Here is a 27,205-nt window from a genome sequence, read left to right as displayed (position 1 = left end):
ATTTTTTAAAATATTTTTGGAGGCCTCGGGGATTTTTTAAAATATTTTTGGAGGCCTCGTGGATTTTTTAAAATATTTTTGGAGGCCTCGTGGATTTTTAAAAATATTTTTGGAGGCCTCGTGGATTTTTTAAAATATTTTAAGGCCACCTACAAAGGCTCGTGGATTTTTAAAAATATTTTTGGAGGCCTCGTGGATTTTTTAAAATATTTTAAGGCCACCTACAAAGGCTCGTGGATTTTTAAAAATATTTTAAGGCAACCTACAAAGGCTCGTGGATTTTTAAAAATATTTTAAGGCCACCTACAAAGGCTCGTGGATTTTTAAAAATATTTTAAGGCCACCTACAAAGGCTCGTGGATTTTTAAAAATATTTTTTAAGGCCACCTACAAAGGCTCGTGGATTTTTAAAAATATTTTTTAAGGCCATCTACAAAGGCTCGTGGATTTTTAAAAATATTTTTAAGGCCACCTACAAAGGCTCGTGGATTTTTAAAAATATTTTTTAAACCCATCCAAAGGCATCGTGGATTTAAAAAAACTGATCTAGTTTCTTGGCAAATTTTCCATAGAAAATCCGTTAAAGTTCCCTGACAAATTTTCTACGAAAAAGCCTAATAATGGACTTCCACATAATAGTCTATGGTGCGTATAACTATTGTCAGCACTTATACGTCCATTAGTATCTATTAATTTATCTATTAATTTATCTATTAATATTAGTCATACGCACTTATGTACCTCCTCAAGCTTTTCAACGTTTATTTTAATACCTTTTATCCTTTTTGTATGCTTTTTTAATAGCAAATGATTTAAAACAAAGAAACTGCAATGAATTTTTCTGCATTTTATGGTAATTATTTCGAGTCGAGTGTATTTATACAAACATGCATACATTTTTTATTAGCTTAGTATGTACATTTGTACTTGTACGAGTACATACATATGGAAAATCGGTCATTGTAAATGTGTGTGTAAATATTGTAAATATACTACGAGAATGTCGTTTTTATGGGGTGGAAATATGTGGGACATTTTATATTGTTGCACATTATTCTGCTATTGTGAAAGTGTTTTTTCTTTTGTTTTTCTGCTCTTGTTTTTATATCTCTACAAAAAAGGAGGTCAACACTGCCTTTTTTGCTCGGTGACAAACAATTTTCATTGTCATCAAAACACAAACATGAATGCCAAGAAGCTAAAACACAAAAAAGCAAAAAGAAAATGAAACAAATAAAACAAAATGTTCTCAATTGGCGAATTTCAAACAATTGGCCATTGTTGCGTATGCTTTATAAAAAATATAAATAGTTATTAACAGTTATACGCTCCCAATGAACTTCTATTAAAATAACTTATACGTCACAGTAGACAAAACGATTTTTTAGAATATTTTTCAGGTGTTCTAAGCGAAATTTAGAATTTTTTATTTTTTACCTAGAAGTGAGACCAGTTTTTATAAAACTTTTACCTTGCAGAGAGGCCAGGGGTTCTATAGACATTTTGCTTAGGGAAGAGACCAGATTTTCTATAATTTGGCCTAGATTGTAATCCTGGTTTTCTAGATAAAATTTACATACAATCGGGGTCAGCTTTCTTAAGGATCGATGCTAGGTTTTCTATAAAAAATTTGTTTAAGATTTTCTATGAACATTTTACCTAGAAAATACACCAGATTTTTATATGAAAAAATTGACTAGAAACTACGCCTAATTTTCTATAGAAAATATGCCTAGGAACTAGGAGAGTATTTCATGTGAATTTTTAAAAATATTTTTCGTGGCCTCCAAAGGCCTCGTGGATTTTTAAAAATATTTTTCGTGGCCTCCAATGGCCTCGTGGATTTTTAAAAATATTTTTCGTGGCCTCCAATGGCCTCGTGGATTTTAAAAAATATTTTTCGTGGCCTCCAAAGGCCTCGTGGATTTTTAAAAATATTTTCGTGGCCTCCAAAGGCCTCGTGGATTTTTAAAAATATTTTTCGTGGCCTCCAAAGGCCTCGTGGATTTTTAAAAATATTTTTATAACCCTCCAAAGGCCTCGTGGATTTTTAAAAATATTTTTCGTGGCCTGCAAAGGCCTCGTGGATTTTTAAAAATATTTTAGATACCTACAAAGGCCTCGTGGATTTTTAAAAATATTTTTCGTGGCCTGCAAAGGCCTCGTGGATTTTTAAAAATATTTTTCGTGGCCTGCAAAGGCCTCGTGGATTTTTAAAAATATTTTAGATACCTACAAAGGCCTCGTGGATTTTTAAAAATATTTTTCGTGGCATCCAAAGGCCTCGTGGATTTTTAAAAATATTTTTTGTGGCGTCCAAAAGCCTCGTGGATTTTTAAAAATATTTTTTGTGGCGTCCAAAGGCCTCGTGGATTTTTAAAAATATTTTTTGTGGCGTCCAAAGGCCTCGTGGATTTTTAAAAATATTTTTCGGGGCCTCCAAAGGCCTCGTGGTTTTTTAAAAAATATTTTTTGTGGCGTCCAAAGGCCTCGTGGATTTTTAAAAATATTTTTTGTGGCGTCCAAAGGCCTCGTGGATTTTTAAAAATATTTTTTGTGGCGTCCAAAGGCCTCGTGGATTTTTAAAAATATTTTTTGTGGCGTCCAAAGGCCTCGTGGATTTTTAAAAATATTTTTTGTGGCGTCCAAAGGCCTCGTGGATTTTTAAAAATATTTTTTGTGGCATCCAAAGGCCTCGTGGATTTTTAAAAATATTTTTTGTGGCGTCCAAAGGCCTCGTGGATTTTTAAAAATATTTTTTGTGGCGTCCAAAGGCCTCGTGGATTTTTAAAAATATTTTTTTGTGGCGTCCAAAGGCCTCGTGGATTTTTAAAAATATTTTTTGTGGCGTCCAAAGGCCTCGTGGATTTTTAAAAATATTTTTTTGTGGCGTCCAAAGGCCTCGTGGATTTTTAAAAATATTTTTTGTGGCGTCCAAAGGCCTCGTGGATTTTTAAAAATATTTTTTTGTGGCGTCCAAAGGCCTCGTGGATTTTTAAAAATATTTTTTGTGGCGTCCAAAGGCCTCGTGGATTTTTAAAAATATTTTTTTGTGGCGTCCAAAGGCCTCGTGGATTTTTAAAAATATTTTTTGTGGCGTCCAAAGGCCTCGTGGATTTTTAAAAATATTTTTCGGGGCCTCCAAAGGCCTCGTGGATTTTTAAAAATATTTTTCGTGGCCTCAAAGGCCTCGTGGATTTTTAAAAATATTTTTCGTGGCCTCAAAAGGCCTCGTGGATTTTTAAAAATATTTTTCGTGGCCTCAAAAGGCCTCGTGGATTTTTAAAAATATTTTAGATACCTACAAAGGCCCCGTAGACTTTTATTTTTTTTTTTTTTTTGTGGCCTCTGAAACACTTAAGAACTAGGCCATCTTTCCCATAGAAAATGTGCTAGGGAGTATCCAGTTTGTCTATAGAAAATCTCCTTTGAAACAAGAACAGTTTTCTATAGAAAATTTACCCAGAATTTTTCATAAAATTTCCTCTTTCAATTAACTTTAAAAATTTACTCCGAATCCGCATTATCTTCGCAATGAAAAAGTAATTAAAATAACGTATACGCCACCACGGTATCCAATTAATATCAATTATACGCTCCTTGGGAACATATTTCCGAAATTTATTTCTCCCCCTTTTCAATATTCAACAAAAACTAATTCCTTCATTATTTTTCTTATCTTTTCAGCTGTGAGAGCCGATCGCATGCGCGGTGGCCGTAATAAATTTGGACCCATGTACAAAAGGGATCGGGCGCGAAAGCTGCAGGTAATGCGTCAAAGACAAATTGCCTTGCAAGCACTGCGAACGTCCATGGGTACGGGAGATATGAAACCAACGCCTCTGTCACCTGGTTATCAAACCTATTCGAATATGAATATAAAACAAGAAATACAAATACCTCAGGTAAGAAGAAGAAAAAACAAAGAAAAACATGGCTTACTTGCCAAACAAAAATAAAACACCAACAACTTAAAGATGTTCCCAAACCTAAATAATCAACCTCTTCGATTTTTGAAGAGGTAGTAACAAAGAGCCCCCTTTTTCTCCACTCCCCAATTGTTGCTCTTCGAGTTTGTGTCTTGGCAATCATCAATTGACCTTGACATTGACCCATTTCCCCAGATTTTAGTTTGAGGGACACAAAAAATATCACACAACATACAACACCATCAACAAGGCCATGCAGGCAGGCAGGCAGGCAATCGTCATCTACACCTCACCGTGAGCAGCCAGCAGCATCATTGCACTTCTTTCTCTAAGCGGACGCAAAAGTGGGACAATCATTTAATCACAATTTAGTTTTTTTTTCTTCTTTTATTTTGGGGTTCATTAGATTTGTAAATAGAGAATGAAAGTGAAGGCAAAGATGTTGTGTGACATTACGGCTAGGTTGATCTGAAGATGAGGCATTCAAAGAATTTGGGTTAATTGCATCCATTGCACGGTATAGCAACTTCGCATACAAGTTTGGCCACATTTCTAGGAATTTGAACATAATATACCAAAGAAAATTTCTATTGGGATCTGTGTGCGTATGACAAATATTATTTATGAGTCCAAATGGGCGTATGACTTACGACAGTAGGTATACGCCACCTTTGGAGGCCACAAAAAATGTTTTTAAAAATCCACGAGGCCTTTGGAGGCCACTAAAAATAATTTTAAAAATTCACTTGGCCTTTGGAAGCCTATAAAATATTTTTAAAAATCCACGAGGCCTCCAAAAATATTTTAAAAAATCCACGAGGCCTCTAAAAATATTTTTAAAAATCCACGAGGCCTCTAAAGACATTTTAAAACATCCACGAGGCATCTAAAAATATTTTAAAAAAATCCACGATGTCTCTAAAAATATTTTTAGAAATCCACAAGGCCTCTAAAAATATTTTAAAAAATCCACGAGGCCTCTAAAAATATTTTAAAAAATCCACGAGGCCTCTAAAAATATTTTAAAAATTCCACGAACCTTCTAAAAATATTTTTAAAAATCCACGAGGCCTCTAAAAAAATTTTAAAAAATCCACGAGGCCTCTAAAAAAATTTTAAAAAACCCACGAGGCCTCAAAAAATATTTTAAAAAAATCCACAAGGCCTCTAAAAATATTTTTAAAAATCCACGAGGCCTCCAAAGGCCATTAAAAATCCAAAGGCCATTAAAAATATTTTTAAAAATCCACGAGGCCTTTGGAGGTCATTAAAAATATTTTTAAAAATCCACGAGGCCTCCAAAGGCCATTAAAAATATTTTTAAAAATCCACGAGGCCTTTGGAGGCCATTAAAACTATTTTTAAAAATCCACGAGGCCTTTGGAGGCCATTAAAAATATTTTTAAAAATCCACGAGGCCTTTGGAGGCCATTAAAATATTTTTAAAAATCCACGAGGCCTTTGGAGGCCATTAAAAATATTTTTAAAAATTCAAGAGGCCTTTGGAGGCCATTAAAAATATTTTTAAAAACCCACGAGGCCTTTGGAGGCCATTAAAAATATTTTTAAAAATCCACGAGGCCTTTGGAGGCCATTAAAAATATTTTTAAAAATCCACGAGGCCTTTGGAGGCCATCAAAAATATATTTAAAGATCCACGAGGCCTTTGGAGGCCATTAAAAATATTTTTAAAAATTCAAGAGGCCTTTGGAGGCCATTAAAAATATTTTTAAAAATCCACGAGGCCTTTGGAGGCCATAAAAAATATTTTTAAAAATCCACGAGGCCTTTGGAGGCCATTAAAAATATTTTTAAAAATCCACGAGGCCTTTGGAGGCCATTAAAAATATTTTTAAAAATCCACGAGGCCTTTGGAGGCCACGAAAAATATTTTTAAAAATCCACGAGGCCTTTGGAGGCCATTAAAAATATTTTTAAAAATCCACGAGGCCTTTGGAGGCCATTAAAAATATTTTTAAAAATCCACGAGGCCTTTGGAGGCCATTAAAAATATTTTTAAAAATCCACGAGGCCTTTGGAGGCCACGAAAAATATTTTAAAAAATCCACGAGGCCTTTGGAGGCCTCTAAAAATATTTTTAACAATCTCAAAGGCCTTTGGAGGCCACTAAAAATATTTTTAAAAATACACGAGGCCTTTGGAAGCCTCTAAAAATATTTTTAAAAACCCAAAGTCCTTTGGAGGCCACTAAAAATATTTTTAGAACTTCACGAGGCCTTTGGAGGCCTCTAAAAATATTTAAAAAAATCCACGAGGCCTCTAAAAATATTTAAAAAAATCCACGAGGCCTCTAAGAATATTTTAAAAAATCCACGAGGCCTCTAAGAATATTTTAAAAAATCCACAAGGCCTCTAAAAATATTTTAAAAAATCCACAAGGCCTCTAAAAATATTTTAAAAAATCCAAAAGGCCTCTAAAAATATTTTTAAAAATCCACGAGGCCTTTGGAGGCCATTAAAAATATTTTTAAAAATCGACGAGGCCTTTGGAGGCCATTAAAAATATTTTTAAAAATCCACGAGGCCTTTGGAGGCCATTATAAAAATATTTTTAAAAATCCACGAGGCCTTTGGAGGCCATTTAAAATATTTTTAAAAATCCACGAGGCCTTTGGAAGCCATTAAAAATATTTTTTAAAATACACGAGACCTTTTGGAGGCCTCTAAAAATATTTTTAAAAATCCCAAAGGCCTTTGGAGGCCACTAAAAATATTTTTAAAAATTCACGAGGCCCCTAGAATATTTTTTAAAATCCATGAGGCTCCTAAAAATATGTTTAAAAATCCACGAGGCCCCTAAAAATATTTTTTAAAACCCACGAGGCCCCAACAAATATTATTAAAAATCCACAAGGCCTTTGTTGGCCCTTAAAATATTATTAATAATCATAAAAATATTTTTAAAAATTCACGAGGATTTTCCATAGAAAATTTGGTCGGAATACGACCCAATTTTCAAAAAAAAAATTGCTCGAAATACGACGCAATTTTTCATAAAAATTTTGGTCGGAATACCACGTAATTTTCCATAGAAAATTTGCTCGCAATCTTAAACAAAATGCATTGGCGCCCAACGTGGAATGACAAAAAAAAACTGAATTAAAAATTAAATGGTGGCATAACTAAAGCGCTTAACCAAATTTAATTTCTATAAAAAGAAACAATTTCAAAAGGTGCAGAAGTTGCTGTCAAAGCCCATTGGCGACCAACGTGGGGATTGGCATAATATCTTTTCTCCACCACAAATTGTGTCATCATTGATGGAAATAATGATATTGATGGTTCTAAGAAGAAAAAACGCTTTTGTAAAAGTGAAAATGACAGGCATAGTGAATTGGCGCCCAACGTGGATTGCCTTGAAATCACACATTAGACAAAGACTACACATAAAAATTTTCTGTTAATGCCCCTGGACTAAAAAGAAAAGTCCTATAGAGCCGAATAGGTCATATAAATAATGGCGCCCAACGTGGGTTTTGGAATATGTTAAGAAAATCAAAGTCATTCCTCCATAGGAAATTTCCTCGGAATCTTACCCAACTTTCCATAAAAAAATCTCATCCAATAGAAAATTTGCTCGAAATCTTAAAGTAAAAAAAATTTACTGCCAAAGCAAATTGGCGCCCAACGTGGAGCGACATAATTGCTCGCAAAGTTTGCTCAGAAACTAAACAAATTTTGCGTAATTTTTTTTTTCTTTTTAAATCTGAACCAAATTTTCTCTAGGAATTTGACCAAATTTTTCTCTGGAAATTTCCTGAAAATCTGATCCCTAAAATCTCCCAAAATAATAACTCCCTTAAAGTATGCTTCAAAAACTAATCAAATGTCTCTCTCCCTCTCTTTCCAGGTATCCTCTCTTACACAATCGCCCGACTCATCACCCAGCCCCATAGCTATTGCCTTAGGACAGGTTAATGCCAGCACCGGTGTGATAGCCGCGCCCCTTAACGGTAGCGGTGGTGGTGCTGGTGGCGGCGGTGGTGGAGCGAACAGTAACAATGGCAGCAATAACAACAACAACAGTACGAGTGATGGCATCAACCGCGTCGGTAGTGGCAGTGGCGGCGGTGGTGGTGGCAGTAATTGCCATGACACCGGTACCGGTTCCCTACAAAATGCCAGCGATTCAAAATTGTGGTATAGTTGGAATCCTCTGTTTATGTTATATTTGATGAAGATTCTTTCCTCTTGCCATATGTCGTGTTTGGTTTTAAATGTGTTTTTGGTTTTGAGAAGTTCAGAGGAGTATGGGTAAAGGGAAGAAAAAAAGTGGATAAAAGTGTTACTCTAAATAAGTTAAATTGTGGATATTTTTGGGTATGGGTGGGATTGGAAGATGAAAAACTGGCAGTTGTTTTAAAAGGAATCGGTGAAATGGCAAAAAAAAACAAAGTGGCGCCCAACGTGGATTGGTGTATTATCAATAATTTTGTAAAATGTTGATAACATTAAAAAATCTCAACCAGATTGTGATGAGTTACAATAAAATTGCTATGGAAACGATTACTTTAGGTATTGGCGCCCAACGTGGAAGACCGCAATAACTCAAATTTTGTATGGATTATGTATATCATTAAACAATCTTCATGGAAAATAATTGTGTACGTTAAAACTGATGGTCCAGGCGTAGAATAGGCTACTGTATGCATTGGCGTCCAACGTGGAAGGGTATAATATCTTCAGTTCTCATTTGCTATAACGGCATCAATGATTGGCGCAAACCAAATATCATCTTGAAATATGAAAAGAAATTAAAATTGGCGAAATCAAGTCCCAAGTATATTGGCGCCCAACGTGGAATGACACTGAATAAATTATGGCGTCCAACGTGGGAAATATGAATTAAAAAAATCAATTTAAACTCAAAAAAAAAATTACTCAACCAAAAATATCCTCAGTTCAAAACTTTTTTGTTTAGAATAAACATCCATCCCTCTCTCGCTCTCCCCTTTTCACCTCTATTCCAATTGGCTTTAATCAAATTAAATTTTTTTTAAATTTTGACCATCCCCCTGACATCACACCAGGCCCCTCACTTTCGTTGTAATTCACAAATTTCAAGGACCATTTTTTAATATTTTTATTTTTTTGTTTATTTTTCGTTTCAGCTTCGATTCGGGCACACATCCTTCAAGTACCGCCGATTCCATAATAGAACCTTTAAGGCAAGCTAAAAATTTTGAAATTTTACCCGCCTCGGATCTTCTTCTCTATACATTAATTATTGTTATTTTTTCTATCTCTTTCAGGGTATCACCGATGATCAGGGAATTTGTACAGTCAATAGATGACAGGGAATGGCAGACGCAACTCTTCGCTCTGCTGCAGAAACAAACGTACAATCAAGTTGAAGTGGATCTCTTTGAATTAATGTGTAAAGTTTTGGATCAAAATCTATTCTCACAAGTCGATTGGGCACGTAATACGGTGTTCTTTAAGGATTTGAAGGTGAGTAAATGGAATTTAAATATATGAAAATATATTTAAAAATCCACGAGGCCTTTGGAGGTCACTGAAAATATTTTTAAAAATCCACGAGGGGTTGGAGACCGCTAAAAGTATTTTTAAAAATTTTCGAGGCCTTTAAAGGGACCATTAAAAATATTTTAAAAAAATCCACGAGGGGTTTGGAGGCCATTAAAATTATTTTTAAAAATCCACGAGACTTTTGGAGGCCTCTAATAATGTTTTCAAAAATTTGCAAGGCCTTTGGAAGCCACTAAAAATATTTTTAAAAATCCACGAGACTTTTGGGGGCCTCTAACAGTATTTTTAAAAATCCACGAGGCCTTTGAGGGCCTCTAAAAATATTTTTAAAAATCCACGAGGCCTTTGAGGGCCTCTAAAAATATTTTTAAAAATCCACGAGGCCTTTGAGGGCCTCTAAAAATATTTTTAAAAATCCACGAGGCCTTTGAGGGCCTCTAAAAATATTTTTAAAAATCCACGAGGCCTTTGAGGGCCTCTAAAAATATTTTTAAAAATCCACGAGGCCTTTGAGGGCCTCTAAAAATATTTTTAAAAATCCACGAGGCCTTTGAGGGCCTCTAAAAATATTTTTAAAAATCCACGAGGCCTTTGAGGGCCTCTAAAAATATTTTTAAAAATCCACGAGGCCTTTGAGGGCCTCTAAAAATATTTTTAAAAATCCACGAGGCCTTTGAGGGCCTCTAAAAATATTTTTAAAAATCCACGAGGCCTTTGAGGGCCTCTAAAAATATTTTTAAAAATCCACGAGGCCTTTGAGGGCCTCTAAAAATATTTTTAAAAATCCACGAGGCCTTTGAGGGCCTCTAAAAATATTTTTAAAAATCCACGAGGCCTTTGGAGGCCCCTGAAAATATTTTTAAAAATCCACGAGGCCTTTGAGGGCCTCTAAAAATATTTTTAAAAATCCACGAGGCCTTTGGAGGCCCCTGAAAATATTTTTAAAAATCCACGAGGCCTTTGAGGGCCTCTAAAAATATTTTTAAAAATCCACGAGGCCTTTGAGGGCCTCTAAAAATTCTTTTTAAAAATCCACGAGGCCTTTGGAGGCCACTAAAAATATTTTTAAAAATCCACGAAGCCTTTGAAGGCCTTTAAACATATTTTTAAAAATCCACGAGGCCTTTCATGGCCTCTAAAAATATTTTTAAAAATCCACGAGGCCTTTGAGGGCCTCTAAAAATATTTTTAAAAATCCACGAGGCCTTTGAGGGTCTCTAAAAATATTTTTAATAATCCACGAGGCCTTTGAGGGCCTCTAAAAATATTTTTAAAAATCCACGAGGCCTTTGAGGGCCTCTAAAAATATTTTTAAAAATCCACGAGGCCCTTGAGGGCATCTAAAAATATTTTTAAAAATCCACGAGGCCTTTGAGGGCCTCTAAAAATATTTTTAAAAATCCACGAGGCCTTTGAGGGCCTCTAAAAATATTTTTAAAAATCCACGAGGCCTTTGAGGGCCTCTAAAAATATTTTTAAAAATCCACGAGGCCTTTGAGGGCCTCTAAAAATATTTTTAAAAATCATCGAGGCCTTTGAGGGCCTCTAAAAATATTTTTAAAAATCCACGAGGCCTTTGAGGGCCTCTAAAAATATTTTTAAAAATACACGAGGCCTTTGAAGGCCTAAAAAAATATTTTCAAAAATCCACGAGGGCTTTGAAGGCCTGAAAAAATATTTTCAAAAATCCACGAGGCCTTTAAAAGTATTTTTAAAAATCCACGAGGCCTTTGAGGGCCTCTAAAAATATTTTTAAAAATCCATGAGGCCTTTGAGGGCCTCTAAAAATATTTTTAAAAATCCACGAGGCCTTTGAGGGCCTCTAAAAATATTTTTAAAAATCCACGAGGCCTTTGAGGGCCTCTAAATATATTTTTAAAAATCCACGAGGCCTTTGAAGGCCCGTAAAAATATTTTTAAAAATCGACGAGGCCTTTGAAGGCCTTTAAAAATATTTTTAAAAATCCACGAGGCCTCAAAAAATATTTTTCAAAAACCACGAGGCCTCTAAAAATATTTCTAAAAATCCACGAGGCCTCTAAAAAAATTTTAAAAATCCACGAGGCCTCTAAAAAAATTTTAAAAATCCACGAGGCCTCTAAAAATATTTTTAAAAATCCACGAGGCCTCTAAAAATATTTTAAAAAATCCACGAGGCCTCTTAAAATAATTTTAAAAATCCACGAGGCCTCTAAAAAAAATTTAAAAATCCACGAGGCCTCTAAAAATATTTTTAAAAATCCACAAGGCCTCTAAAAGTAGTTTTAAAAATCCACGAAGCCTCTAAAATATTTTTAAAAATCCACGAAGCCTCTAAAAATATTTTTAAAAATCCACGAGGCCTCTAAAAATATTTTTAAAAAATCCACGAGGCCTTTGGAGACCGCTTTCCTAGTCAAATTTTCTATAGAAAAATCTGTTTTTTTTTTTAAATTTCATTCCCTTTCTGTCTCAAAATTTCTTTACGATAATCAATTACTTTGCCTAATCCCAATTACAAATCTACAAGCATAGCCTACCTATTGCCAACATTAAAACTGAGACAAATACCCGCCACCACCAGAGGCTGGCTTTAATGTAATCTCTTTGGCATTGTTTTTCGATTTCATTTACTTTTGGTTTCTTTTGGTTCAGGTCTATTAATGTTTGTGACTCGTTTCCAGTTTGTTGTTGTTGCTGCAAATTGCATATTACACACATACACATGTTTCTGCTGTGTCTGTAAATATCTGTAGACCCATCTCTGTAACTATTTTTTGAGGTGCTTTGTGCTTGCTTATGACCTACTTAGGCAACAAAGCTGAACCATATGTCAGTTTCAAAGATAGAAGGCAGACAGAGAGGAGGGAGGAAATCCACAAACCACAAAATCACTAAAGACCCGATTCAATGTAAAACTACTTTACGATGGCGACGTGCAGTTACATTGTCATCTATTTTTATAGCGAGTAGAAAAAACAACAACAACAATTTAAACTTGAGTTACTCAAAATGCACAATGAAGCGGTTGTATTGCGGAGAACTTCTCGCGTAATAATTCGTTTGTATGGCGGTTATCATGAAGTCACGTTTTGTTGCTGTGACGCAACATCAGCAGCAGGCAGGCAGGCATGCAACCATACAACCATCCATCCATTCATTCTCCTCCAGCAGCATACAGTCAATTAACTCTCTGCACAAAGTCAAGCAACAGCAGACGATGCCGTTTTAAGATTTATTTATTTTTTTTTTGTTTTCTTTCTTTACTTCACACATAATTGTCTAAAGCTATTTATAGCTTTGACGTTTCTTTACTACAGCTTTGTCTGCTCTTGAGGCAGGGAGCCTCGTGTGCTAAGGCAAAACTAGTTTTTTCCAAATTGAAAAGATAATTAAAGAGAATAGCACATAACCTACCAAAAGATCAATTATTCTCTTAAATGGTCTCTTTAAGATATGTCTGGGAAAAGTGGGCTTACATTAGTTGTCTTAGCTTCAGGATAGAGTCCATAATATACCAACTGTATTCAATGTAAACCCACAAAAATGAAGATTTTCTCAGGAAAGAACATTTTGTGTAGTTTTGCTTTGTTTATACAGGTTTTCTGAAGTGGAACAGGTTATATACATATATAACTGGTCCAAAGTCTCCCTGAATATTTTCCAAAATCGTCTTAATCATTTTATTTTATAAAAACTTTATTTCAAATCGTTTAAATTGATTTTTCATCAAAGCCTCTTGAAACGACCAAATAATGGTCATTTGACTAGCAAAAATCAAAGCATACTTTTAGGCCATAACTAGAAAACTCAGTGTTAATTAAAAGGCTCGATAGAAACAGACTTTAAAGGCTAAAAGCTTAATGATTTAGGAACATATAAAAACAAAAACCATTAACAATCCTGCTGAGGTATACTACAATAGGAAAGCACCCTCTTATGCCAAGGAATTTTACTATAGAAAAATGTATTAAACTTTGATCATTGTTTGTCAAGAAAAACCCTAGACTCCGAAAAATGTTGACAATGTAACCTTCGACATATGTCAATAGCCCTAATTTCATCTTGGTCATGGACCCTAAAAACAATATAAATGCTTATTTGTGTGGCATAATGGCCAAATGTTCCATGAAATTGTGGAGTTTCCTTAAATTTCTTAAAATTCCTTCATTAATTCTACCTTTATTGAGCATTTTCCCTAAGCTGGAAGGGAAACAATTCAACCTACAGTTTTCTTCTGGTCTGCGACCAATGGTGAATTTTCATGCAGAATATTTTTTTCATTTACACCAATCAACTAAAATGAAGTATTGAGGGAGATTTTGGAATATTTCAAATTTAACCTCAAAAATTAATTAGAGAATTGTTATTCTAAAAGGGATCCATTAGAGCCACAGTTTTCTTTTGTTTGGTGACCCTTAATAAAATTTGATGTAGAATATTTTCTTCTTTGACGTCATCCTCCTAACGTAAAGCATTCTATGAGATTTTGGCTTAATTCAAAATTAACCTGAAAAATGCTTTAATGGATAATTGAAACTGTATTTTTAAGGGAAAATATTCCACCTACACGTTTCTTTTTTTCTGCGACCGATAGTGAATTTTCGTGGAGAATATTTTTTCCATTTGCACCAATCAACTAAAATGAAGTATTGAGGTAGATTTTGGGATATTTTAAATTTAACCTCAAAAATTAATTAGAATTTTTTATTGAAAATGGATCCATTAAACCTACAGTTTTCTTCTGTTTGGTGACCCTTAGTAAAATTTGATGTAGACTCTTTTCTCCTTTAACATCATCCTCCTAACATAAAGCATTCCATGATATTTTGGCTCATTTCAAAATTAACCTAAAAAATGCTTTAAAGGATAATTGAAACTGCAATTTTAAGGAAAAATATTCCATCTACAAATTTCTTTTGTTCTGTGACCAATAGTGAATTTTCATGCGGAATATTTTTTCCATTTGCACCAATAACTAAAATGAAGTATTGAGGGAGATTTTGGGATATTTCAAATTTAACCTCAAAAAATTATAAGAATTTTTATTTTAAACGTGATCGATGAGAGCTACAGTTTTCTTCTGTTTGGTGACCCTTAGTAAAATTTGATGTAGAATCTTTTCTTCTTTGACATCATTTTCCTAAAATAAAGAATTCTATAAGATTTTGTCTCATTTCAAAATTAACCTCAAAAATGATTTAAAGGATAAATGAAACTGCAGTTTTAAGTGAAAATATTCAACCTGCAGTTTTTTTTATTCTGTGGCCAATAGTGAATTTTCATGTGGAATATTTTTTCCATTTGCGCCAATCAACTAAAATGAAGTATTGAGGGAGATTTTGGGATATTTCAAATTTAACCTCAAAAAATAATAAGAATTTTTATTTTAAACGTGATCGATCAGAGCTACAGTTTTCTTCTGTTTGATGACCCTTAGTAAAATTTGATGTAGAATCTTTTCTCCTTTAACATCATCCTCCTAACATAAAGCATTCTATGATATTTTGGCTTATTTCAAAATTAACCTCAAAACTGCTTTAAAGGATAATTGCAACTGCCGTTTTAAGGGAAAATATTCCACCTACAATTTTCTTTTGTTCTGTGACCAATGGTGAATTTTCGTGCAGAATATTTTTTCCATTTGCAACAACCACCTAAAATGAAGCGTTAGAGGAGATTTTGACATATTTCAAATTTAACCTCAAAAATTAATTAGAGAATTTTTTTAAACGGGATCCATTAGCGCTACATTTTTCTCCTGTTTGTTGGCCCTTAGTAAAATTTGATGTAGAATCTTTTCTTCTTTGACATCATTTTCCTAAAATAAAGATTTCTATAAGATGTTGGCTCATTTCAAAACTAACCCAAAAAAAATGCTTTAAAGGATAATTGAAACTGCAGTTTTAAGAGAAAATATTCCACCTAAAATTTTCTTTTGTTCTGCGACCAATAGTGAATTTTCATGCGGAATATTTTTTCCATTTGCACCAATCAACTAAAATGACGTATTGTGGTAGATTTTGGGATATTTCAAATTTAACCTCACAAATTAATTAGAATTTTTATATTAAAAGGGATCCATTAGAGCTACAGTTTTCTTCTGTTTGGTGACGCTTAGTAAAATTTGATGTATAATTTTTTCTTCTTTGACATCTTTTTCCTAAAATAAAGAATTCTATAAGATGTTGGCTCATTTTAACATTAACCTCAAAAAATGCTTTAAAGGATAAATTGAACGGGATGTTTCAAGGAAAATATTCCACCTACAGTTCTCTTTTGTTCTGTGACCAATAATGAATTTTCATGGAGAATATTTTTTCCATTTGCAATAACCCCCAAAAATAAAGAATTGAGATAGATTTTGGGATATTACAAATTTAACCTTAAAAATTAATTAGAATTTTCTTATTTAAAATTGATCCATAAAAGCTACAGTTTTCTTCTGTTTCATGACCCTTATTAAAATTTGATGTAGAATCTTTTGTTCTTTAACATCTTCCTCCTAACATAAAGGATTATAGGAGATTTTGGCTTAATTCAAAATTAACCTCAAAAATACTTTAAAGGATAATTGAAACTGCAGTTTTCAGGGAAAATATTCCACCTACAATTTTCTTTTGTTCTGTAACCTATAGTGAATTTTTATGGAGAATATTTTTTCCTTTGGCAACAATCACCTAAAAGGAAGCGCTGAGGGAGATTTTCACATATTTCAAATTCAACCTCCAATATAAATGATTATTTGTGGGCATAATGGCAAAATATTTCATAAAATTGTGGAGTTTCTTTAAATTTTTCATTAATTGTACATTTATTGAGCACTCTTGTAGCTTCTAAAATGTTGCGGACTATTTTTTCAACAATTTTTTATAATTTTCTTCTATTAAAAATATATTCCAATGTATTTTTATAGATCTTTCTTGAAATTGCTTGATAGTGGCCGTTTGGCTGAATAAAGTCACAGCATACTTTTAGGCTACAACTTGTAACCTTCATGTTTACTAAAAAGATTGACAGAAAAGTGATTTCAAAAGTTAAAATGGTAACAATTTAGAAGAATATCGTCGCATATACCCTCTAAAAGTGGTCCTTCGGCCTTTCCAAATGCAACATGAAGGCACCATTTGTAAATAGAAATACAATTATCTCATTTTTTACTAAACTCTATATACCGATAAGTTAAGCCCGCCCATTTTGTTCCCTGTTTTTTTTAACTTCTCTCATAATTTATTTTCTTTTCTTGTTTTTCCAGGTTGATGATCAAATGAAACTTCTGCAACATTCATGGTCTGATATGTTAGTATTGGATCATCTACATCAACGCATACATAATGGCCTGCCAGATGAGACACAACTCAATAATGGTCAAGTCTTTAATTTGTTAAGTCTTGGCCTGCTGGGTGTGCCGCAATTGAGTGATTATTTCAATGAATTACAAAATAAACTGCAAGATTTGAAGTTTGATATGGGCGATTATGTGTGTATGAAATTTTTGATATTATTAAATCCAGGTAAGTATTCCAAGCTTAAAATAGAAACTATCGGAAGATGTGAACCATTTCTTTCTCTCTTTTTTAGATGTACGGGGTATTATCAATAAGAAAACAGTGTTGCAGGGCCATGAAAATGTACAAGCGGCATTGTTAGATTACACACTAACGTGTTATCCATCTGTGACGGTAAGTGTGAAATAGAAAATATAAATATAAGAAAAGAAAAAGGGTTGTGTCAATGGCAACAACTAACCTAACCTCAAAGTGTCCTACTTTGTTATAATGAATGGGGATATTTTTCATTTCTTGTTATAGGACGTGTTTTGAATCATGATAAGTGTTTGTAGAATTTTTAAGGTTAATTCCGAAATGGACAAAAAACATTTACAAAACTTAACTTTAGAAGGATATCGCCAATGAGAAAAATATTCTACAGGAAAATTAACCATATGTTGCTGAACAAAAGAAATCTCTATGTATTATATTTTCCATTAAAATCGGCGTTCCAATTTGGACATAAAAAGAAAATATTTTTCCAAATGTTTGTAAGGTTTTTTTTTCGATGTGGGACCAAAAAATCCACAACGCTTCGTTTAAGGCGAATGGTGTCAATGAAAAAAAGATTCATTATAAAATTTCACTATAGGTCACCGAGTAAAAGAAAACTGTAAATGTCATATAACCACCTATAAAATACCATTTCTAAATTGATCATGTGGTCACATTTTTAGTTTATAGAATATTTAAGGTTAATTCCGAAAGGGTCCAAAATCTGGCACACCACATGACATTCGAAGAATGTTATCAATGAGAAAAAGATTCAACATAAAATTTCACTATAGGTCACCGAGTAAACGATAACTGTAAATGTTATACGTTTTGCTGTAAACTACCATTTCTAATATAATCATGTGGTCACATTTTTAGTTTATAGAATTTTTAAGGTTAATTCAGAAATGGTCCAAAATCTGGCACACTACATGACATTAGGAGAATGTCATCAATGAGGAAAACATTACTGAGCTAATTTCACTATAGGTCGCTGAACAAAAGAACTCTATACGTATTATAGTTTCCATCAAAAGCGGCTTTCCAATTTGGACATAAAAATGAAAATATTACAGTAAAAGATTTGTGAGGTTATTTTCTGAAATAGGCCCAAAACTGCAACAGCACTTCAGTTTAGGCAAATGGTGTCAATGAGAAAAAGGTTCAACATAACATTTCACTATAGGTCACCGAGTAAAAGATATATGTAAATGTTATATATCCGGCTATAAAATACCATTTCTAATTTGATCATATGGTCAGATTTTAAATTTATAGAATTTTTAAGGTTAATTCGGAAATGGTCCAAAATCTGGCACACTACATGACATTAGGAGAATGTCATCAATGAGGAAAATATTACTCAGCTAATTTCACTATAGGTCACTGAACAAAAGAAATCTGTAAGTATTATATGTTCCATTAAAATCGACCTTTCAATTAGGACATAAAAATGAAATTATTAGAGTATACAGTTTGTGAGGTTATTTTCGGAAATGGGCCCAAAAATACAACAATACTTCAGTTTAGGCAAATGCTGTCAATGAGAAAAAGGTTCAACATAACATTTCACTATAGGTCACCGAGTAAAAGATATATGTAAATGTTACATATCCGGCTATAAAATACCACTTCTAATTTGATTGTATGGTCACATTTTTAGTTTACAGAATTTTTAAGGTTAATTCAGGAATGGTCCAAAATTTGGCACAATGCATGACATTCGAAGGATGTTATCAATGAGAAAAAGATTAAACATAAAATTTCACTATAGGTCACCGAGTAAACGATAACTGTAAATATTACATATCCGGCTATAAAATACCATTTCTAATTTGATCATGTGGTCACATTTTTAGTTTATAGAATTTTTAAGGTTAATTCAGAAATGGTCCAAAATCTGGCACAATGCATGACATTCGAAGGATGTCATCAATGAGGAAAATATTACTCAGCTAATTTCACTATAGGTCGCTGAACAAACGAAATCTATACCTATTATATTTTTCATCAAAAGCGGGCTTCCAATTTGGACATAAAAAAATAATATTACTGCAAAAAGCTTGTAAGGTTATTTTCGAAATGGGACCAATTCGGACACAACATTTCATTTTAGGGGAAAGGTGTCAATGAGAAAAAGATTCTACACAAAATTTCACTATAGGTCTCTGTGTAAAAGATAACTGTAGATGTTATATATCCGGCTATAAAATACCATTTCTAATTTGATGATATGGTCAGATATTTAGTTTATAGAATTTTTAAGGTTAATATAGAAATTGTCCAAAATCTGGCACACTACATGACATTAGGAGAATGTCATCAATGAGGAAAATATTCTAAAGAAAGTTTCACTATAGGTCGCTGAACAAAAGAAATCTATACATATTATATTTTCCATCTAAAGCGGGCTTCCAATTTGGACTTAAAAATGAAAATATTGGAGTAAAAAGTTTGTAAGGTTATTTTCTGAAATGGGCCCAAAACTGCAACAATACTTCAGTTTAGACAAATGGTGTCAATGAGAAAAAAGTTCAACATAACATTTCACTGTAGGTCACCGAGTAAAAGAAAACTGTAAATGTCATATAACCACCTATAAAATACCATTTCTAATATGATCATGTGGTCACATTTTTAGTTTATAGAATTTTTAAGGTTAATTCCGAAATGGTGCAAAATCTGCCACATTACATGACATTAGGATAATGTCATCAATGAGGAAAATATTCTAAAGAAAATTTCACTATAAGTCGCTGAACAAATCAAATCTATAGGTATTATATTTTCCATTGAAATTGGCCTTTCAAGTAGGTCATAAAAAAGAAAATGTTAGAGCAAAATGTTTGTGAGGTTATTTTCGGAAATGGGTCGACAACTGCAACAAAACTTCATTTTAGGGCAAAGGTGTCAATGAGAAAAAGATTCTAAACAAAATTTCACTATAGGTCTCGGTGTAAAAGATAACTGTAAATGTTATATAACCACCTATAAAATACCATTTCTAATTTGATCATATGATCAGATTTTTTGTTTATTGAATTTTTAAGGTTAATTCCGAAATGGTCCAAAATTTGGCACACTACATGACATTAGGAGAATGTCATCAATGAGGAAAATATTCTAAAGAAAATTTCACTATAGGTCGCTGAACAAAACAAATCTATAAGTATTATATTTTCCATTAAAATCGGCCTTTCAATTAGGACATAAAAATTAAATTATTAGAGTAAACAGTTTGTGAGGTTATTTTCGGAAATGGGCCCAAAACTGCAACAATACTTCATTTTAGGGCAAAGGTGTCAATGAGAAAAAGATTCTACACAAAATTTCACTATAGGTCTCGGTGTAAAAGATAACTGTAAATGTTATATAACCACCTATAAAATACCATTTCTAATTTGATCATATGATCAGATTTTTTGTTTATTGAATTTTTAAGGTTAATTCCGAAATGGTCCAAAATCTGGCACACTACATGGCATTAGGAGAATGTCATCAATGAGGAAAATATTCTAAAGAAAATTTCACTATAGGTCGCTGAACAAAAGAAATCTATACGTATTATAGTTTCCATTAAAATCGGCCTTACAATTAGGACATAAAAATGAAAATAATAGAGTAAAAGATTTGTGAGGTTATTTTCTAAAATGGGCCAAAAACTGCAACAATACTTCAGTTTAGGCAAATGGTGTCATTGAGAAAAAGATTCAACATAAAATTTCACTATAGGTCGCCGAGTAAACGATAACTGTAATTGTTATATATCCGGCTATAAAATACCATTTCTAATTTGATCATGTGGTCACATTTTTAGTTTATAGAATTTTTAAGGTTAATTCAGAAATGGTCCAAAATCTGGCACACTACATAACATTAGAAGGATGTCATCAATGAGGAAAATATTCTAAAGAAAATTTCACTATAGGTTGCTGATTAAAAGAAATCTATACGTATTATATTTTCCATCAAAAGCGGCCTTCCAATTTGGACATAAAATAGCTTGTAAGGTTATTTTTTGAAATGGGCAAATTTCGGACACAACACTTCATTTTAGGGCAAAGGTGTCAATGAGAAAAAGATTCTACACAAAATTTCACTATAGGTCTCGGTGTAAAAGATAACTGTAAATGTTATATATCCGCCTATAAAATACCATTTCTAATTTGATCGTATGGTCACATTTTTAGTTTACAGAATTTTTAAGGTTAATTCAGAAATGGTCCAAAATTTGGCAAACTACATGACATTAGGAGAGTGTCATCAATGAGGAAAATATTCTAAAGAAAATTTCACTATAGGTCGCTGAACAAAACAAATCTATAAGTATTATATTTTCCATTAAAATCGACTTTCAATTAGGACATAAAAAAGAAAATATTAGAGCAAAAAGTTTGTGAGGTTATTTTCTGAAATGGTCCCAAAACTACAACAATACTTCAGTTTAAACAAATGGTGTCAATGAGAAAAGGATTTAACATAACATTTCACTATAGGTCACCGAGTAAAAGATATATGTAAATGTTATATATCCGTCTATAAAATACCATTTCTAATTTGATCATGTGGTCACATTTTTAGTTTACAGAATTTTTAAGGTTAATTCAGAAATGGTCCAAAATTTGGCACAATGCATGACATTCGAAGGATGTTATCAATGAGAAAAAGATTTAACATAAAATTTCACTATAGGTCACCGAGTAAACGATAACTGTAAATATTATATATCCGGCTATAAAATACCATTTCTAATTTGATCATGTGGTCACATTTTTAGTTTATAGAATTTTTAAGGTTAATTCAGAAATGGTCTAAAATCTGGCACAATACATGATATTAGGAGAATGTCATCAATGAGGAAAATATTCTAAAGAAAGTTTCACTATAGGTCGCTGAACAAATGAAATCTATACCTATTATATTTTCCAATAAAATCGGCCTTTCAATTAGAACATAAAAAAAATATAAGAGTAAAAAGTTTGTGAGGTTATTTTCTGAAATGGGCCCAAAACTGCAACAATACTTCAATTTAGGCAAATGGTGTCAATGAGAAATAGGTTCAACATAACATTTCACTTTAGGTCACCGAGTAAAAGATAACTGTAAATGTTATATATCCGGCTATAAAATACCATTTCTTATTTGATCATGTGGTCACATTTTTAGTTTATATGATTTTTAAGGTTATTTTCGAAATGGTCCAAAATCTGGCACACTACATGACATTAGGAGAATGTCGTCAATGAGGAAAATATTCTAAAGAAAATTTCACTATAGGTCGCTGAACGAAACAAATCTATAAGTATTATATTTTCCATTAAAATCGGCCTTACAATTAGGACATAAAAATGAAAATATTAGAGTAAAATATTTGTGAGGTTATTTTCTGAAATGGTCCCAAAACTGCAACAATGCTTCAGTTTAGGCAAATGGTGTCAATGAGAAAAAGATTCAACATAAAATTGGACTATAGGTCACCGAGTAATCGATAACTGTAAATGTTATATATCCGACTAAAAAATACCATTTCTAATTAGATCATATATAAGGCTACTTTACAATCCGTAGCAACGCGTAGCGCACGAGAGAGATACAGGGAGAAAAGGAGAGAGGAGAAACGTCTTTTCCGCAGGAAAAAGAGAGAGATGGAAAAGCGGGAGTGTGAAAAAATCGAGATGTACAGGAGCCAGAATGAAGTCCGAAAATTCTACCAAAGAGTCAAGCATCAAACTGATGGCTTTGGTACAGGCACATCCTCCTGTAGAGACCAGCAAGGTAATTTGGTAACTGATACAGATAGTGTACTCAGGATATGGAAAGAACATTTTTCAAATCTGTTGGTATCCAATAGCAGCGAAGACGACGAAGATACCACAGTCCCAATCCCAGAAGATGGTATTGAATGTATACCGCCCAGCCAAGATGAGGTAAAGACAGCAATAAATCGGCTGAAGAATAATAAGGCAGCAGGGGCCGATGGCTTACCAGCCGAGCTGTTCAAAACCGGAGGCGACACGCTGATAAGGTGTATTCATCAGCTAGTTAGCACCATCTGGCAGGAAGAACGAGTACCCGACGATTGGAACCTGAGTATCCTGTGCCCCGTCCACAAGAAGGGAGATAAGACTGTATGCTCTAACTATAGGGGCATAAGTCTACTCCCTATTGCCTACAAGATCGTGTCAGGGATATTGTGCGAACGACTAAAGCCAATGGTCAACGAGATTATTGGACCATACCAATGCGGCTTTAGACCTGGCAAGTCCACCATTGACCAGATATTTACCCTGCGGCAAATCCTGGAGAAGACCCAAGAGATGCAGATCGACACCTACCACCTTTTTGTCGATTATAAAGCAGCCTTCGACAGTCCGCTGCGCTCAAAGGTATTCCAAGCCATGTCTGAATTTGGTATTCCCGCAAAGCTCATCCGGCTTTGTAAAATGACTTTAACTGACACGAGGTCCTCAGTTAAAATAGGAAAGAACCTCTCCGAAGAGTTTGGTACCAAAAGAGGTTTCAGACAAGGAGACAGCCTTTCGTGTGACCTCTTCAACATCCTGCTAGAAAAGGTTATACGAGAGGCAGACGTCAAAAGAAGTGGCACAATCTACACCAATAGTCACATGTTACTTGCTTATGCTGATGATATAGACATCATGGGTCGATCAGTAAAAGAAGTAACTGATACCTTTATAAAAGTCGAAGGAGAATCTGCTAAAGTGGGTCTGGCGGTAAACGGTGAGAAGACCAAGTTGATGGTGTCGACGCGCAATGCGTCCATTGAGCTCGGACCGACTGTGGAAGTTGGTTCCTATAATATTGAGGTAGTAAAAGACTTCGTCTACCTCGGCACCTCCGTCAACACAACAAACGACATCAGTTGTGAAATAAAAAGAAGAATTGTATTGGCCAACAGATGCTACTTTGGATTAAGTAAGCAGTTTAAAAACAAAGCCACATCTCGTCAAACAAAAATAACGCTCTACAAAACACTGATACTACCCGTGCTGATGTATGGCTCCGAAGCCTGGGTACTTGCGCAAGCAGACATGGCAGTGCTTGGTGTGTTTGAGAGAAAAATTCTTCGAAAGATCTATGGACCAATCTGCGTTGACGGTGAATATCGACGTCGCATGAACCACGAGCTGTATCTGCTATACAACGACATGAATATTGTTAAACGTATCGAGATGCAGCGATTGCGTTGGCTAGGCCATATCAAAAGAATGAGCGATGATGAACCCGCTAAAAAGGCGTATGAATACATGCCACATGGCGGTGCACGCAGAATTGGCAGGCCAAGGAATAGATGGCGCAAACAAGTGGATGATGAGATGACAAGGCGCGGTATTCCAGTGTGCAAAGCAACAAATAGAGAGGAATGGAGATCTCTTCTTAGTTCGGCCTATAGAACAAATGTTCTGTAATGGGCCAGCTAAGTAAGTAAGTAAGTAATTAGATCATATGGTCAGATTTTTAGTTTATAGAATTTTTAAGGTTAATTCAGAAATGGTCCAAAATCTGGCACACTACATGGCATTAGAAGGATGTCATCAATGAGGAAAATATTCTAAAGAAAATTTTACTATAGGTGGATGAACAAAAGAAATCTATACCTATTATATTTTCCATCTAAAAAGGGCTTCCAATTTGGACATAAAAATAATATTATTGCAAAAAGCTTGTTAGGTTATTTTCGAAATGGGCCCAAATCGGACACAAGACTACATTTTAGGGGAAAGGTATCAATAAGAAAAAGATTCTAGACAAAATTTCACTATAGGTCTCTGTGTAAAAGATAACTGTAAATGTTATATAACCACCTATAAAATACGATTTTTAAATTGATCACAGATTTTTTTTATAGAATTTGAGGTTAATTTCAAAATAAACCAAACAAATTCAGAATAATTTTGACGTCTTTATTTTCTTTATTCCAGGATAAATTCAGGAGGCTGTTAAGTATATTGCCTGACATTCATGCCATGGCAACACGCGGTGAAGAGCACTTATATTCAAAACACTGTGCCGGTAGTGCACCCACACAAACGTTACTCATGGAAATGTTGCATGCAAAACGGAAAGTGTAAAAGCAACCAACCAACCAACACACACATATGTAAAACGTTAAGGGGCGGGTATTAAATAATAGAAACACAAAAACCAATCCAATCAACAACCAACCACACCACTTAAAAATCATTTTGGAAGGAAAAAAGCAAGGCAAAGCAACCATCAAACAAGAAAACATAAACAGGATCTAAACATAAAACAGAAACCACAAAAGCAAAGCTTATAAAAAATACAATTAAAATTGCAAGAAAAAATATCCAAGAAACAATATATTTTTGTGACAAATTGTAAAACAAAACAAAGTTTTTTTCTCCCATAAATTTAAATAAGATGTTCAAACATTTCATCTCTAAAAACTTTGCATACTTTTAGGCGTCTCAAGTTCAACTTTTTCATGTTTCAAAAACAACAAAAAATGTCTACGGTTTTTAAGCGGTTTATCTATTTTCAAAAAATACATTTTTACATACAAACACATACACATTTATTTTTCATTTATTATGTAATTTTCTTATGTAATTTCTCTTTTTTTTTTAAGTTAATTCCTGTACTTTTTTTCTGTTAATTTTTTTAGGGGAATTTAATGTTAATTTTTAAGTCCTAAACACTAACCTATAACAAAAAAGAAACCAATTAATTGTATAAGTATAAAAAAACTTTGTTGTTTAATTTTAGTAATATTATAAATAAGATATAAAAAACACAATATTTTGTGAACCATCATATACATATTTTCTTTAAAAAAAAGTAATTGTTGTTAAATGTAAATAGTTTTTTTTTTCTTTCACTAAATGTAAGTAAAACGATACCACATTTTTTTCTTTCCCATCCCCCTTTTTTGTTTAAAAAAACTCTTATTTAAAAAAATTAACAAAAAAAATTATAATGTAAAACATCACTAATTATAAATAAAAAACCAACAACAACAACAATAGATACCTTAAAACACGAAAAGAAACGTTATATATGTATTTAGATTTAAAGTAAAGTGTAAAACAACAGAAAAAAAATCATTTAAAAAATAACTTGTTGCTTGATGTTTAAAACAAAAAATCTGTTCTATACATATATATACATATTATATTATATAAATGTTAAAAACTAAAAAGAAAAGAAGAAGCAAAGCGATATATCTATATATTATTATTTAAGTTAAAAAATAATAAAAACAAAACGGATACCACTAAAAAAACAGATATCAACAAAATGTTACCCCCATTTCAAAAAAATACGAAAAAATTGCAAAAAAAAGAAGATATCCAACAGCAATGTTTGTTCTTGTTTTAACACAATGACTGGAAAATTCAGGGCTTAACATAATCCACTTTTTTTCAAAATTAGATTTATTATTACTTTTTCAATATAAACTAAATTATAAACAATAAAATCATTAATTTTTAGAAAACAAAAAAACCTTTCGAAATTATCAATATCATTTCTAGAGAATTATTTTGTGTTAAAATCGAACTGAAATCATGTTTTATATGCCACACTATAGGCACATAAAACATTTGCCTTGATTTTTTGAGGTTATTTAGGAAAAATGACAATTTCTCCAACAAAAATGTGTTTCAGAGAAATAATGCCAAAGGAAAAAAGATTCTCCATCAAATTCTACTATAGGTCGCCAAACAGAAGATAACTGTAAATAATATATTACCCCCTTAAAAATATGAATTCTAAATTGATCACACATTCACAGAAGTTCTTAAGAGAAAAATTTTGAGGTTAATTTTGAAATGGCCAAAAAACTTCCACAAAACTCAACCTTAGACAGATGTCGTCAAGGAGGAAAATTTTCTACAGCAAATCTACTATAGGTCGCCAAACAGAAGATAACTGTAAATGATATATTACCCCCTTAAAAATATGAATTCTAAATTGATCACACATTCACAGAAGTTCTTAGGAGACAAATTTTGAGGTTAATTTTGAAATGGCCCAAAAACTTCCACAAAACTTAACTTTAGGCAGATGTCGTCAAAGAGGAAAATATTCTACAACAAATTTGAGTATAGGCCACCGTGTAAATGAAAACTGTATATAAGGTTCCAATTCGGTTATATGTTCATCGCCAAAAATGTGTTAGAGAATGTTTGAGGTTATTTTAAAATATGGCAATATCTTCAAGAACACTTTTATTTAGAGGCATGGTGTCAATGGGAA

General features: G+C 33.1%; 1 protein-coding gene across 22 annotated transcripts in view; it reads left to right on the top strand.

The window, feature by feature from the left end:
• ftz-f1 (ftz transcription factor 1) overlaps positions 1 to 25,997 on the top strand; it is a 292,383-nt gene extending 266,386 nt beyond the window's left edge. For all 22 annotated transcript variants that reach the window (XM_073985963.1, XM_073985973.1, XM_073985967.1 and 19 more), the window contains 7 exons: positions 3,688 to 3,905; positions 7,801 to 8,090; positions 9,062 to 9,118; positions 9,203 to 9,401; positions 16,675 to 16,933; positions 17,001 to 17,101; positions 24,907 to 25,997. In XM_073985963.1, the coding sequence (XP_073842064.1) occupies positions 3,688 to 3,905; positions 7,801 to 8,090; positions 9,062 to 9,118; positions 9,203 to 9,401; positions 16,675 to 16,933; positions 17,001 to 17,101; positions 24,907 to 25,056 (1,274 nt within the window). In that variant the 3' untranslated portion in view covers positions 25,057 to 25,997. The remainder of the gene's footprint in view (positions 1 to 3,687; positions 3,906 to 7,800; positions 8,091 to 9,061; positions 9,119 to 9,202; positions 9,402 to 16,674; positions 16,934 to 17,000; positions 17,102 to 24,906) is intronic.
• The last annotated feature ends 1,208 nt before the right edge of the window (positions 25,998 to 27,205 follow it).

The sequence above is a fragment of the Musca autumnalis genome, unplaced genomic scaffold, assembly GCF_047663935.1.
Source record: "Musca autumnalis isolate F117 unplaced genomic scaffold, ASM4766393v1 scaffold_4, whole genome shotgun sequence".
Lineage (NCBI taxonomy): Eukaryota > Metazoa > Arthropoda > Insecta > Diptera > Muscidae > Musca > Musca autumnalis.
This window is presented reverse-complemented; position numbering and strand designations above follow the sequence as displayed.